Here is a 16,295-nt window from a genome sequence, read left to right on the forward strand (position 1 = left end):
GATATGTACCAAATTTAATGTCAGTTACAGAATTTCATGAGATCTTAGTTTTAAATTGTAGAAAACAGCACATCTAATTAAATTTGGTTACATACAATTTAAAATAAATACAATGAGGTAGTTCAAGTAGGCAGTAGTTTGATTTTTCCAGTGTGAATCCCACTCCCCCATAAAGCCTACAAGGAGTGAGAAATCACCCCCTGGGGGTATAGCCACTCCACAGTCTCTTCTCATCACAATCCCTTCTCCTCCATTCTCCAGATTTTGGGACTACTCACATACATACCTGGCGTGATGGTATGGGACTCAACCTGTGGTTGGCCATGTGGGATACCAGCGCCTCACCCACCTGTTGGCCCCCCAATGTGAATTTTTTTTTTTTTGAGAGGTTTCTGCTATAGGGCACGTGCACTTGCCAGAAAGAGAGAGAGACAGAGAGACAGAAAGACAGAAAGCGAGAAATCACCACCCAGTGGGGATGGCCATGCCACAATCCCTTCTCTATTCTCCTCGGGATCCTGGGCAAACATGCACATGTGCCCGGCGTGAGTTTTAAGCCACCAGGTTCGGGACTCAATCCGCAGTCGACTACAAAGGAGTCCAGTGACATAGCCATTACGCTAACTGCTGGTCCCTCCCAATGTGAATTTTTAATGTAAGCCCTGAATGCAATTACAGACACTTGTTCTTTTTCTTTCATTTTATATGGATATTGGCATTTGTCCTACCACTTCTCTGTACTTAATTTTTATTAAAAACATACTTATGAACTTATACTTTGAGTCATGTTTGTAGTATTAAAATAAAGTTTTATTTAAAAATATTAAAAACATGATTCCTTTAGGAAAAAAATTACACATTCCCCTTCTCCAAATCCATGACAATATTTAGAACAGTATTTGCAATGTGTGGACCTACAAAAGAATGACCAGGATGTTTGAGCCACTTGGAGTCTTCTTTAAAACTGATTTCTGAGCCCACTCTGGATCTACTAAATCAGAATCTCTGAGGATGGTGTCTAGGGCTAATTTTAAAAAATGGTCCCAGGATTATTTTTATAGTAAAGTTTGAGAGCCACTGAATTAAAGTAAAAAACCAGGATGTGACCTTGTGTGCAATTTCGTTGTAGGCATTAAATATATATTAAAATAATTTAGGAAGTCCAGTCAATTGCCATAATGGTCTGTAAGGTAATCTAAGACTGCTGATGTACTTGACAGAGCATTAAAGATCCTTTTTTCCTGCCTTGAAGTTATCTTCTCCATCATGTACATTAAATGTTGATGGAAACACATATAAGGAGTTCCTAGCTCAAGAGCAATGTCAACCCAGTCCCAGATGCATTTCAGTGGGGTTTCCTCATATCCAGCAAACATGGCTGGGTTTGCTAAGAGTCCTCTTGCCACCATCACACCTACAAATGAAAGCACACCATATTTATCCACACATTATGAACCAGTCATTAGTTCAAACTCAATGAAAGAAATTGAGAATATTAAGAACATAAAGTCTTAAACAAAACATTTAATAGACACAAAAATGAAGTTATCTATTGATGATCATATATATGGTAACATCTTTGACTTGACTAATATGCACTATATTCATTCTGGGAAAATGTTATAAACTGTAAAGATGTACAGTGAATAAATACTTTTTAAATGTAACTTAAAATGTATAATAAAAAGAAAAAAAGCATTATCACGAAGTTTCACAATGTCCTTAAGTCTATTTAATTCAATTAAAAAACTGTTTTGGTACCTTTTGTAAACAAGGCAGTTTAAATGTATTTACAGAGTTATTTATTTATTTAAGACTTCTACATGAAACAATTAGTCTTTTGTTTTCCTTCAGGGTAAAAAATTCATATCCTAAATTAGGTTGCTAAAAGTCAAGGTTATCTGCGTTCTCTCACTTAGGAATAGCTAGCACAAGGCTTGGCTTAATATGTTAGTAATTTAAGGGGATAATGAAAGAGCAGGGCACTTCTGGGGTTCCTTGGCTACTACGATCACTCTTGAGTTCATTAACTCTCATTTCTATTCTATTTGCTTTATTTTACTAATGGGCTATCTGGAAGATTTTTTAATTGGTCGCTAGATATGATAATGGCAGAAGAATAACTGAATTAATTCATCCCAGTTAAACTAATCAATTGTTTTAAGTAGAAGATTTAACATCATTTTAATAAATTGTTTAGCTTAAATGACTATACTGGAAAAATATGGCTCAATGTGATGAAAATCAAATTAATGCTACTCTCCCACTCTTTTTTCCTAATTAAAAGATGAAAAAATCCAAGTACTTATTTCTTACCATCTGTCCCAGTAATCTGCCACACATTTTCTGCTTCTTTTAAGCTTCTGATATCTCCATTAGCAATTACAGGTATAGATATACTTTCCTTAATTATTTTAATGGCATCATAGTGGACTGGCTGATGTCTCTCTTCAGCAGTTCTTCCATGGACTGTAATCCAGGAAACTCCTGTGGCTTCAGCCTTTCGACAGAGATCTACAGTTCTTGTAAGGTCATCATGGATCCTATAATTTCAAAATCACATTAATCTGTTTATTACACACAAATCTCAGTAACAAATTAATAAATTAAGTAAAGTGATTAGTATCTACTACACTTAATTAGGTTTACTATATCATATAATCACTTCATGCCACTATCAGTAAACTTTTGTTCAGGGATCAGTTTCCACCAAGACCTCAAATTTAGCGATCTCACTATTGACAGCAAATAAGTTTTATCTTAATGAGGGCTTTTGGATTTGATAAATGAAAGAGCCATCAAAGCACTATCACAGATGTGCATGTCCAAGTCTCCAAGTGGGAGAACATAATATTTTATCTTGACACGTTTTCAATGTTCACTTAAAAATATTCTTGGTTTTTCTTTTCATTGTAAAATTTCAATGCAAATATCTATTTTCTACTCTTGATACCAGGAATGTTTCTTAGCATTAATGAAATAGTACAAAGAAAAAGTTGAGGATTTGGAAAACTTCACAATAAGAAGAAGGTGTTTAATTTTTGTTAAAAATAAAAAGATGAAGTTGTTAACAATTATAAATAAAATGTATGACATATATTAATTTATCCAATATATTGTTTCATATGTTTCCATATGCCAGCTACCATTTATTTAGCACTGATACTCCCATACTATCAAACAAAAATGAATATTCTTTTATTTTCTAAGTAACAGACTGTCTTGTCAAAAGTTTAAAAAAATATTGTCTTTTTACCTTATTTTAATAGAAATTGAAAATCCAGGGTTTTCCACTTGATTTCTTACTTGTTTCACCATATCACGAACAAGCTCTGGCTTGTTTATTAAGCAAGCCCCATAACCTTCTGCCATTGCCCACCTTTATAAAGCAAATATAACAAATGCACTGTAAATAGCTGGAAGTAAATATGACACTCTAACAGTACTGTAGGTGCACTGATATATTTTCTATCTAGCAACCTGAAGTGGAAGTAGATTTTTAAAATTCATAAATATAGCATTTCTAAGTGGATCAATATGAGAGTACGAAAACATGTTCCCAGATCAAAAAATACTCATGGGAAATGGTTTTCACTGGCAAGTGAGAATATTAAATGAAAAATCATTCAACCAAAACAGATTTAAGCATTTGTAATTAACTGCAATTACTTCAGATTTTTAAAATACCAAATTTGATGTTTATTGTGTATAACAAGAGATTTTAATAGCCCTGATAGTGGGTATTTTTGGGTCACAGCATTCCAACACCACTGAACAGCGTATTTAACCCTCCTAATGAGTATACGAATATGTTTAATCTGATTTGGACTATGCTGTATTTAAAACTTCAATTTTATTCTTTAAACACATTTACAGATATCCTAGTACAGTGCCAATATGGTAGGGATATTATTGTCAAATTAAGCGTATTCTACCAACACCCAGTTACTCAAACTCAACCAAATAACTATAGTATAGAAAGAAAAAGTTGACTATAATGAGGTATTTTTGGATTATAACAATGTATTTTTGTGAGGGAAATTCATTAAAAGAAAATGTGACAATCACCCAAGTCACAGAGTCAGTTGTTGGAGCAAGTATATTTGAGATGTCAGTAAAACAACATTTTAGGGATTGCTGTAAACATTCAATTTTCATGTAACTACTTATGAATGAGGATCAAGGCATATCCACAAAAAAATGCTAGTAGTAAGAGGGAGAAGAAACAGTCAAGAGTCTATACATTGTTTAAGCCATGAACAAACAACTTTGAAGTTATTTCTAAATATATGTTAAAAATCCACAGACCCAACATTTCTAACCTTTCTTTATATTTTTTTATTTCTTGCTTGCTTAGAGCCCTGATTCTTTTAACTCTTTTCCTTTCTAATTTTTTGAAAACTAGAAAAGGTATTTTACCATGTTCACATAATTTTTTTCCTAATTTTGGGAAAAATTCTTCCAACTTCTTTGAGCTTTACCTCTGAGGGCAACCACAGTTAATGTCTATTCCATTTGCGTAAGGACATACTACACGAGCAGCATCAGATAAAAGTCTTGCATCATTAGCAGCAAACTGAACAATCAATGGACAATCACCTGACAAAAAGAATAGCTAAACATTAAAATTCACAGAAGAAAAAAAGCCACATACACGATAACAAATTCTGAGTTCTATCCAGATTAAATGACAACCTTTTTTAGCATAAAAGAATCTGTTAAAATAAGGTAAAATTTAAAATGTTTAAATATCTTAAATTAAAAGCAAATTGCACTAAAGTAAAAATTAGTACAAAATTTGATAAAGCGAAAAATAAGTTTTCTAATACTCTTGCCAGACTTCCTTCCCAAAGGCTAAAATTAGTTTACTGTGTTCCTGAACCGTTTTACATATATCTGTAAAATTTAAACAATGTGAATGTTCTAGATATCACAAAACTAACTACGCATTTTTTTTTTTAAGGTTTTTGCCATGGGGAGATAGAGGGCAAGGGGTGGCCATGACACAATCCCTTCTTTTTCTGGGATTTTGGGCATACACACGTGCTAGGTGTGATTTTCAAGCCACCAGGTCTAGGACTTGAACTGCTTAGCATCTTAACCACCATACCACCTGTAGGGCCAATTGCTCTTTTATTCTTTCACTGACGTATCTGGGAGATGTAGAGCTGCGTTTATTTTTTTAGTGGCATGTTCCACCAAATGGGTTGACAAAATAGTGTATTTCTAGACTTTCTTTTTCAGCAATGTTTCTGAGTATATTCACAGGATAAACTCTGAATTATAATTGTTTAATAGGAATTTAACATTTGACTTTATGACAGACATTACAAATGATCTTTTAAGAGTTTACCAATAAACATACATATCAGTATGGATGAAAGTTCTTCTTTCCTCACAACTTATCCTATAGCATATATTTATACATGTAGGCTCTTTCTTCATAATCTTTGCACATTTGTTCTATGTGCAATTTTCTATTAGTTGTTCCTTTGTTAGTACTTGTAATTTCTTAAAACAAATTAACCCAGCTCTATCATGCTGTAAATATTTTTTAGCATTATTTTGTGTCTTTGAGGATATTTATGCTCTTACATAAAAAGTTTTAATTGTAAAATAGTCAAATGTACCAGAACTCTCTTAGGTTTTAAAGAATATATCTTCTTCTGTTCTTTGAGTTAGTGTTATAAAACTTGAATAGATGTATTTTACATTTCTAATTTTTTTTTTAATGATAGCATTTGCATGCGGGGGAGTAAGATGGAATGGGAGGAAGGGACCAAAACCCTGTAGTCTTGTCACACCTGTAGTCTACCTGTGGACTACAGTCCCCTTTCTCTAGCCTTTTAGGTTCTCTGGATCTTGGGTGCCTGGTGTGCTTTCAGCAATCTGAGTATCTGAACCCACAATATGCCATGTGGCTTCCAGTACTCCAGCCCAGTATGATATAGAACTACACCACTAGACTGGGCCTCTAAAGTTTTTTGGGGGACTACTGAGAGCCACCAGGTGTTGATCAACACGCAGATTTCTGGGCAAACCCCAGACACAGTGAATCTATGGCAAGCCACTGATTTAAAGAATTATAATGGGATAGGAGAATTTGCTTTTTCTTCGTGGGAATATTGAGAACATGTTCTTTTGTAAACTGAGAGTTACCTAATTTCAACTTAATAACCATTATTTATTAGTTTAATGTATTTTCAACACTGTGTTAGATGTTGAGGATATAAATCAAGGTATTTTTATAGCTCTAGGCTTCAAGAGGCCTATAATCTAATATAAGAGGTAAATATATATAAGACATTTTAAAAGAGTGGGATTAAATGCCACTTAAAAGCCCATGTTTATGCGGGAAGACAGGAGTGAAGGGTGATCAGGAATGGTTCCTTGGCCATAAACTTTGAGAACTGAATAGGGAAACATGAATTGCCAAAGAGAGGAGGAGACAGGCATGATTGAGAAAAATATTGTACGTAGAGAAACATGCGAGAATAAGGATTTAAAACAGGTTGTTATTTTAGAGGAGTAAAGTTGGTGGGCTGTGCAGACAAAGTGATAGAAGATAAGGCTGCCCAGAGCAGATGTATTCAAAGGCAAGCTCATGAAAGACTTTGTAGATTAGCCTCAGGTATTGGAATGTTACTGTTAGAGGCAGTAGTTTTCAACCTTTAGCAAGCTCAGAATTACCTGCAGGGCATTTCAACACACATTTTGCAGGCCCACAAAAGTTTTTTGACTCAATAGGCTTGGGATAGAATGTGAGAACTTCAGTAGGTCTAGGGTGGAACGAGAGAATTTTCATTTCCAAAAAGTTTACAGATGCTACTGGTCTGAGAACACTGAGAATCACTGTTTCAGGCAATGAGAGGTCCAAGAAGAATTTCAAGCAGTAAAGAGACACAACTGAATTTATATTTTTAGATAGGTGTTTTGGGTGTTTTGGGCCATTTGGAGGATAGTTTTAACAAAGTCAGAGGCAGTGAGATATAGGAATCTATTCTAATAGTCTGGGTGAAAAGATGAAGACTTAAGATAGGCTGATCTTACCCTCTGATATACCACTGATAGTTTATAAGACACTCAAAAATAATATTAAAAACATTTTAAAAGCAAAAAGATTTTAATTAAAAAACTGAATTGTGTTGTCTCTGATATAACATAGTTGAGCATATAAAATTTTTTTTTCAAGTTTTATAAAATTAGTAAACTGGGTTTTACATACCTTGATTTGTGGTAAATTCACTGTCTCTGGCTTTTATAGATCTGACAAAATCAGCAGCAACTATCATTGGCGTATAACATAGATCGCAACTGTATTTTCTTACTAGTGTTCTAAAAGCCAACCTGTGAGCATAAAAAACTTTATGCATTTAGAAAACACCATAATCACATGTACCTCCAAATTTAATTTACTTATTTTATATGTGCACGTACACACGTTTATTTTTTTCAATATTATTTAATATTATTTTATTTTATTATTTTTTTTGAATAAATTTTTTGCTATAGGGTGTGTGTGCTTGCCACACAGAGAGAGACAGAGAGACAGAAAGCGAGAAATCGCCCCTTGGGGGGATGGCCACGCTGCAATCCCTTCTCCTCCATTGTCCTCTCGGGATCTTGGGCACGCATGCACACGCGCCCGGCATGAGTTTTAAGCCACTGGGTCTGGGACGTGAACCGCGGTCGACTACATGGGAGCCCAACGACATAGCCGTTACGCTAACTACTGGTCCCTAATATTATTTTTATGTATTGTTATTCTTCAATTTGTCCAAGAGACAAAGAGAGACAAAGGGAGAATGAGAAAGCAAGCCACCAGGTCCGAGGATCAAACCATGGCCAACCACGTGGGAGTCTAGCGCCCCAACCTGCTGGTCCCAACACACAGGTTTATTTCTTCCACAAGGAAGGGGAGGTAAGAGGCAGGGAGGGAGAGGGAGTAGATTGAGTGAGCGAGTAAGAGCAAGCACACCTCCAACAGCATCTTAATGCAGTCATTTGGGGCCACTTCAGTCAGCCCTGGATCATGGGCAGGCATGTGTCTGACTAACACAGGGAGGTGTCTACACATGAATTTGGAACATTGCCAAGTAGGTCAGCCTTACAAGCATTGTATTTTACTGTTGTGCCACTATCCGCCCCCCAATTATTACTATTATTATTATTTTTAGATTGATTGATTGAAATTTGACCAGAGAGAGACAGAACGAGAGAATGAAAGAGAGAAAAAAGGAGAATGTGAGAAAGCAAGCCTCCAGGTCCCGGACTTGAACCATGGTCAGCCATGTGGGAATCTAGCACCTTAACCACTACACCACCTGCCGGGTGCTTGGACCACAATTATTAAGTATGTATTAGGACAGTTCTGCCTAAGGGAAGATGGACTATACTACCTTCCTCTATTCTTCTTGCTAAGCAAAGCTAAAATCCCTGGGTATTATACATAAAACAAACATAAGAAAATTCGAAAGGTAGAGAGAAGGCAGACAGGCTATGACCTTGAGACTAAAGAAATGACTACAGGAATGACATCCACTGTGGTGGTGAGTGAGAAGACGAAGCAGGGATCTAGGATTTTCATCCTTGCTGGCCAGTGAGGACCCCCTCTCCCAGTGATGGTATCAGTGGGAACACATGGGGAGCATGAACTTCCATACCTACTCCGCAGTAGCAAAGCATTCCTCTCCCTCCTTGCGGGGTGTGATGTCAAAAAGCCTAGTGGGGAACCAGGAATTGCATTTTTACCCAGGAGTTATAAGGCCACTCCCACCGTGGTGTGGTGGAACTCTCACTCCTGCCCCTGTGACCCCCAAACTGCAGACATCAAAGGAAGCCAAGGGGAGAGCTTGGATGTCTGCTTCTACCTGACAGTAATGAGGTGGTATCACTCTATTCTCCTTCCCCACTCCATTGCCTAGCTGTCCAGTGTCAAAAGAAGCCTGTTAAAACAGCCAGTTCAATAACTGAAATCAATTAATGTATTTTACCATACTAACAGGTTAAAGAAGAAAAACACCACCGTATTAATCAATGCAGAAAAAGCATCTGATGGGCCAGTAGGTGGTGGTGTGGCCGTTAAGGGAGCTAGCGCTCACGTGGCCAACTGTGTAGTTTTATTCCTGGGCTGGTAGCTTAAAAAACACATTGGGTGAGTGTGCATGTGTGCCCAAAATCCTGAAAGGTGGAGACCAGAGAAGGGACTATGAGTGACCGTCCCCTAAGGGGCAGAGCTTTTTCACACTACCCTTGCCTCTTTCCTCAAACTACCAGGAAAATAGGAATAGAGCAGAACTTCCTCAATTTGATGAAGAGCAACCATATACACAAAAAATCCTACCATACTCAAGACTGCTTAGTTATTGATAGAGGGACAGACATATAGGTCAACAGAACAAAACAGAAAATTCTGGGGGCCAGCTAGTGGCACAGTGGTTAAGACTCTGGACCCCCACATGGCCAACTGAGGTTTGAGTCTCGGAGCTGGCTGCTTGCTTTCTCCCTTTCGCTCTTTCTCTTTTCAGATTAAAAAATAATTAATAAAATTAAAAAGATAAAAAAAAATCCTTAAAAAAACAGAAAATCTTGATTTTTGACAAAGCAAAAGTAATTCAATAGAGGAAAGACAGTCTTTTCAATAAATGGTGGTAAAATAACTGGACATCCATAGGCAAAGTATAATGAACATCAATTTAAGTCTCACACGAATACAAAAATTAATTCAAAATGTATAGACTTAAGATATACAAATGGCCAATAAGTACATAAAAAGATGCTCAACATTACTCATTAGATAAAAGCAAATCAAAACACAACGTGTTATTACTTCACACCTATTATGATAGATACATTGAAAAGAAACCCAGAAAATAACTGACACTGGCAAGGTTGGAGAAAAAGTGGAACTCCTGTGTACTGCTGGTGGGATAATAAAATAGTGCAGCCAGTATGAAAAACAATATAGCAGTTTCTCAAAATATTAAACATAGAATCACCATGATTCAACACTTCTTGGTATATAGCCAAAAAGAATCGAAAACAGAGCCTCAAAGAGACATTTGTATACTCATGTTCATTACAGCATTATTTATGATAGCCAAAAGATGGACATGTCATATATCCATGAATGGATTAAAAGATAAACAAAATATAGTATAAACACAAAATGGTTTATTATTCACCCTTAAAGGGAGCTCATCTGAGGTGGTGCAGGTGGTAGGGTGGCACTGTGTAATACTGGAGCTACATAGGATAAGGCTCTGGGTTGGGATCCTGGGTTGACCAGACCATGCCAGCTGTCTAGGATCCTGGCTGGCTAGAAGGCTGGGGAAGACCATGGTATGGCAAGACCTTGTCAAAGGCACTTCTCTCTCTCATGAAATAAACTTTAAAACAAAAGGGAGAGAAAATCAGAAATATGCTACAACACGGATGCATCTTGAGGACATACTGAATGAAATTAATCACTCCAAGAAGACATACAATGCATGTTTCCATTTACATGAAGTCCCATAGAGAAGGGGCCAGGGTGGGGGAAGAGGGAAATGGGGAATTACTCTTTAACAGATACAGAGTTTCAGTTCTGTAAGATAAAAAAGAGTTTAAAGATGAAATGTGCAACAATGTGAATATATTTAACAGTATTGAATCCTGTACCTAAATATAACTAAACAAACTTTATTGTGTGTATGTTTTACAACAAAAACTTAAAAAACTCAATACTAAAAAAACCAAACAACCCAATTAGAATAGGGGCAAGAGAATGACAAAAATATACAGCTAGTGGGGCCAGCGGATGGTGTAGTGGTTACACTGTTGGAACTCCCACATGGCTGACTCAGGTTGAGTCTTGGACCCAGTGGCTTGAAACTCACATCGGGTGTTTGTGTGTGCGTGCCCAAGATTCTGGAGAGAAAAGAGGAGAAGAGACTGAAGATGGCCACCCCTGAGGGGGGGTGGGGGGGTGGTGATTTGTACTTTCCCTCTCACTGTCTCTCTTTCTTTCTCTCCAGTGAGCATACATGCCCTAAGGCAAAATCTCTTAAAAAAAATAAAAGATAGCAAATTAAGCATTAGAAAAAATGTTCAATATTATTAGCCATAAAGGACATGCAAATGCAAATTAAAGCCACAATGAAATGTCACTCTACACAACTACCAGTACAGCCAATACTTTTTTAAAAAATGGTATTATCTAAAGTTGGTAACAATGAAAAGAAACTGGATCCCTCAAATGTTGCTGGTGAAATGCAAAATGGTACTGCTATTCTGAAAAAGCCCAGCAGTTAAATAAAAAACTAAGCATACAACTACCATATGACCTAGCAACTGATCTCCTCGGTGTTTGTCCTAAGACTTACATTCACACAAAAACTTGTCCATAAATACTTATATCCATTTAATATGTATTATATCCTTAGAAATGGGAATTACATCCTTGTCATTTTTATAAATACACTGAAGTTTTCTCATATTGTCTACTCATGGTCACCGTATCAGAAAATGGGAACACTTGGACTCAATTCTACAATAGATTATGAATCCCGAGCTAGGAGTTTATGGATCCCATGTAATGGGTAGTCTTACTGTACTTAAAAATATCAGAGCATAAAAGAGAAGTCACATCTTAGTTCTTTAACCATTCAATGAAACTTACTTTGAATACCGAACCATGGGGGCACAGACTTTTACCAGCTGTCCAGAATGAAACATTTCTATAGGATCTTTTCTTCTTTCTTGACATACTGTGGTTTGTATAGAGTCGCTCTTCATGAATACAGATTTGTTTCAAACCTGCAAAAGACAGTGTGCACTGAGAAAATATACTTGCACTGGATGGATTCCCATCATTTGAACGATTCTTATTGCCAGCGATTTATATTTTTCATAAGGCTTGTGGGCTCAGAAAAATTTTAGCTAAAAAATTCTGCCTTTATTTACAAGATAAATAAATGTGGAAACTATACAAGATAGTAGTGGACAAACAAGATGTGGACAACCACAAGATTTTTTCCTAGTATACCGTGTTATGCTTTTCCATGTTACCTTCTAATTTTTTCTATGTCACGTTGTTCAGCATTGATAACCAAGGCACTTTATTTCACATACATATTATATGTATTCGGATAATAGTGTACACGACTAGTATTTTGAAATATCTTGTGTCATTCAGGAGTTAAAAAGCATTAAAGAACTCTAAGCAGTCAGCATTTCAGAAACTATCCTGGTATTTATATTTTATTTTTCAAATCCTGTATTTGTGAATCAGAATATAAACTTACCTTGATTATTTTAAAAAATTGTTATGTGGCATTATCTGGTGGAATTGTCAATTATAATCATATAATTGCATAGTAAATACCCTCAGCATCACAACTGATGAAGTTATATAGTTCTTAAGTGTTTGATGTCTGTTATGCTCAAATTCTATCATTTTATAGTGTGGCTGATTTTCATGTTCTAATTTTGGGCTTTAATTTAGAAATAGGATATGAGCCAAATTTAGAAAAAGTATAATTACTCCAAAGTGAATCTCTAATCTTTAGGTAAAAAATTGAAACTAAACAGAAGATCAAGGTACTTAAGGATGACCTATCTTCTAAGAAATCTTTGGATGTACCCACATGTAAGTAACAAAGGGGGAGAGCAAAGGATAGGAGGAACTGGGTCCCTCATATGCTGCCGGTGAAATGTAAAATGATAGATGACGGACTGAAAAGTGTCCCTGTGGGAACCAGCAGTTAGCGTAATGGCTATGTCGCTGGACTCCCACATAGTCGACGTGGTTCGTGTCCCAGACCCGGTGACTTAAAACTCACGCTGGCCGCGTGTGCATGTGTGCCCAAGATCCTGAGAGGAGAATGGAGGAGAAGGGATTGCGGCGTGACCATCCCCCCTGGGGGGTGATTTCTCACTTTCTGTCTCTATGTCTCTCTCTGTCTGTCTGGCGAGCGCACGCACCCTATAGCAAAAACCTCTGCAAAAAAAAAAAAAAAAAAAAAGTGGCCATATCCTTACCTTACCATATCCTACCTGATCAAGTGTCCATGCAAGGATTTTACTAATAACTTTAGCAAGAATGATTTCATTGTTACTCAGTCATTATAAATGGCACAAAGGCTCCTCAACTTGTATTCAGCGAATGATAAATCAGTAGTACCTTTTAACCTTGGTTGTACTTTAGAATGACCCAGGGGCCTTTTTAAAAAAAATTATATAACTTGGGAACCAGCAGTTAGCGTAATGGCTATGTCGCTGGACTCCCACGTAGTCGACCGCGGTTCGCGTCCCGGACCCAATGGCTTAGAACTCACGCCGGGCGTGTGTGCGTGCATGCCCAAGATCCCGAGAGGAGAATGGAAGAGAAGGGATTGCGGCGTGACCATCCCCCCTGGGGGGTGATTTCTCGCTTTCTGTCTCTATGTCTCTCTCTGTCTGTCTGGCGAGCACATGTGCCCTATAGCAAAAACCTCTCCAAAAAAAAATATATATGTAACTTTACTTATTTATTTTAATTTGAACAGAGAGAGAGGGAGGAAGTGGAGAGAAGGAGGGAGGGAGGGAGGGAGAGAGAGAGAGAAAGAAAGCCACTAAGTATGGGACTTGAACTGGTCAGCCATGAGGGAATCCAGCACCCTTGGTCACCACACTACCTACTGGCCCCATGGCCAGGAGCTTTTAAGATAGAATACTCAAGACATACCTCAGACCAATTAAATCCAAATCTTTGAGTTTAGGATGCAGACACTTAGGATACAGGTTTGGTTGATGTCGTTTGTTTTTTTTCTTCTTCTCCTCTTGGGATTTTTATGGCACACATGCCTGGCATGTTTTAAACCACTAGGTCTGGGACTCGAACCATAGTCAACTGTGTGGGAGTCCAGCAACTCAACCATTACATTATCTGCTGGTTCCGTCTTTTTTTTTTTTTTTTTTTTTAAGACAAAGTTCCTCCTATCATGATCCTCCTGCCTCAGTTTCTTAAGCAGCTCGGACCACAGGTGTGCATCAGCATATCCATCTCATCAGTTTTTTTTTTTTTTCTTCCCTCTCAGGAAGGAGAGATACCCTTGAAGTTTCTCCACTCAATACTCCTAGCCAGCTAGAATCACAGGTCCAGGTGCACCAGGCACTTTCAAGTCTACACAGAGTTGGATACTGGTCTTCTCTGTGACTCCAATATTGGGCAGTAGATCCCTACCACCTGTGCCACTGTGGCGTGGGCCAGCATCAGTGTGTTCCTAAAGTTTTCCAGGCGATTTTGATGTATAGCTAAGCTCGGAACTACTGAAGTAAGTAAATCATACACTCCACTGTACCTAATACAAGTGTTTAACTGGATTTTTCCTGACCTATTAGTTCCTTTAGGGTTTGGATTAATTAATTGAATCTTATGATTGTAAACTCATATTGGTATACATAGAGGGACTCAAAACTTTTCACTGTATGACTATTATGCACTTCTCTAAAGTCTTCCAATGTAAAAAACAAAAACAAAAGAAAACAGGCAAGAAAGGGAAAGTACACTTCACAGATAAGGCTATTCATTATTAATAAATAAGAGTTATAAAAAAATTAGTTTTGTGTATTATGGATAATGAAATCTAATATCAGTTTGAGCACATTGCTTCTGGCAATTCAGGTTCCATTCATTATCATGATTACGATTAAATCGTATTAGTAAAACCTAAGACAAAAAGAAACCATAACATGGGACCAGAAGACAGCGTAATGGTTATATTGCTGAACTCCCACATAGTTGACTGAGGTTGGAGTCCCTGACCAGGTGGCTTAAAACTCACACCAAGAGCATGTGCAGCGAGGGCATACACCCTATAGCAAAAATCCCCCACCTCCCCCCCAAAAAAGCATAATGCAGTTAAACATCAGACTTGCTCAAGTGAGTTATGCACATTAAACAAACTGAGCACAAGGTAAGTGCTCATTACTACAGCACTTTATAAAAGAATTATTTATTTCATCTTATTTATTATTATTATTTTTAAATCTGCTATAGGGCACATGTGCTCACCAGAGACAGGCGACACAGAGGTAAAGTGAGAATGCAAGAGGCCAGGTCCAGGACTCCCAACTAAGTCAACATAGAAGTCCGGAACCTTAACGATTGCACCACCTGCTGGTTGCATTACAGCGTCTTAAAATACTAGCAGAAAGTAGGGAACAATGTAGGTCTAGAATTGGAAAAAATTGGTTCTTTCCATACACATGTATTATAAAAAATTGAAGTTCTAGGAGTCAGCAGGTGGCATGGTAGTTAAGACCTCAGCTGGAGTCAAGGACTTGGCGGCTTTGGGCTTGCTTTTACTTCCTCTCTCTCTTGCCTGTGAGAATATGTGCTTTATAGCAAATGTTAAAATAATAATGACAAGTAAAATCAAATAAATAATCATTTAAATAAAAGTTCTATTACAGCTTATTTCTTTTTCTTTTTACAAAGAAATGTTAAAGACTTTGCATATGTGTGGTTGTCCCCATTGATTTATCAGTATTTATCCTGAAAGAAATAAGTTCAATAATGCAGATGTGTTAGGAGAGAAGATACAATGGCAACTAACCTGATAGTTTTATAGCGATGATACTGTTACTTGAGACATGGACAAGCCATCAGTTTCTAACAAAGTTTGGCATCACTCATGGCTCGTGGCTTATACTGAAAGAGGTAGAAAGAGCACAACGTCAAGGTCTCATGGGAGGAAGGGCAAAAAGTGAGTCCCACTTGTTTTTTCTTGGTTCAGTCTTAAAAGACATTTCCTAATTCTTACTGTTAGCGCCCTGGAAACTTTTCTTCCCGTTTTTCCCGCCTGCTTTTTACCCAGTATTGCCAATCAAGGCGTGAGGCAGATAAGGCTGGTGGCAACTAACTCCCATCGGTGGTGAGAAGTGGATCTCAGGCGATGGTCTCAGAACACTCTTTTCTTCCTCGTGCCTGCGCCGAAAAAGCCTCAGTTGTAAGGTTTAATGCTTGCTTTAGAGAGAAGCGCTGCGGCCACGTTCCGGCGCCCACCTTATGCTCAACCCTCGAAATGGCGCCAGCCCCGGGGGCGCGGCTCCAAGCTGCGGTGGGAGACGGAGGGAAGCGCCCGTCGGGTGGCCTTGGCTTTCGGGTCACAGGGCCCTGGGCTCGGACCTTTCGGAGCCCGCCGGTTCCGGTACCCACGCTGATCCCGCCAAGCAGGGGCGAACCAGGTAGCAGAAACTCCCCAACAAGCGATCTGGGAGCCGCGAACTGGCGTGGCTGGCGGCGCCGGAATTCTGCGTCACGACCTGGGCGT

General features: G+C 37.9%; 2 protein-coding genes across 7 annotated transcripts in view; one reads left to right on the forward strand and one right to left on the reverse strand.

The window, feature by feature from the left end:
- Positions 1-805: 805 nt before the first annotated feature.
- On the reverse strand, positions 806-16,231 carry DUS4L (dihydrouridine synthase 4 like). Of its 6 annotated transcripts, none has more exons than XM_014592684.2 (8): positions 16,151-16,231; positions 15,579-15,673; positions 11,660-11,796; positions 7,226-7,347; positions 4,482-4,599; positions 3,257-3,379; positions 2,317-2,543; positions 806-1,414 (listed from the first exon to the last, which is right to left on the reverse strand). In XM_014592684.2, the coding sequence occupies exons 3-8, from the start codon at positions 11,773-11,775 to the stop codon at positions 1,167-1,169; spliced, it is 954 nt and encodes a 317-aa protein (XP_014448170.1). In that variant the 5' UTR covers positions 11,776-11,796; positions 15,579-15,673; positions 16,151-16,231; the 3' UTR covers positions 806-1,166. The 6 variants fall into 6 exon arrangements, with proteins under 6 accessions (XP_014448170.1, XP_006161218.1, XP_027621218.1 ...); XM_006161156.3 differs by having other exon boundaries at positions 16,028-16,157; XM_027765417.1 differs by lacking the exon at positions 16,151-16,231 and adding an exon at positions 15,886-15,973.
- COG5 (component of oligomeric golgi complex 5) overlaps positions 15,890-16,295 on the forward strand; it is a 262,688-nt gene continuing 262,282 nt past the window's right edge. Inside the window, 1 exon segment of the mRNA XM_006161165.3 lies at positions 15,890-16,293. Coding sequence (XP_006161227.1) covers positions 15,918-16,293 — 376 coding nt within the window. The 5' untranslated portion in view covers positions 15,890-15,917.

This window comes from Tupaia chinensis, unplaced genomic scaffold, assembly GCF_000334495.1.
Source record: "Tupaia chinensis unplaced genomic scaffold, TupChi_1.0 Scaffold138322_1, whole genome shotgun sequence".
Taxonomy (NCBI): domain Eukaryota; kingdom Metazoa; phylum Chordata; class Mammalia; order Scandentia; family Tupaiidae; genus Tupaia; species Tupaia belangeri.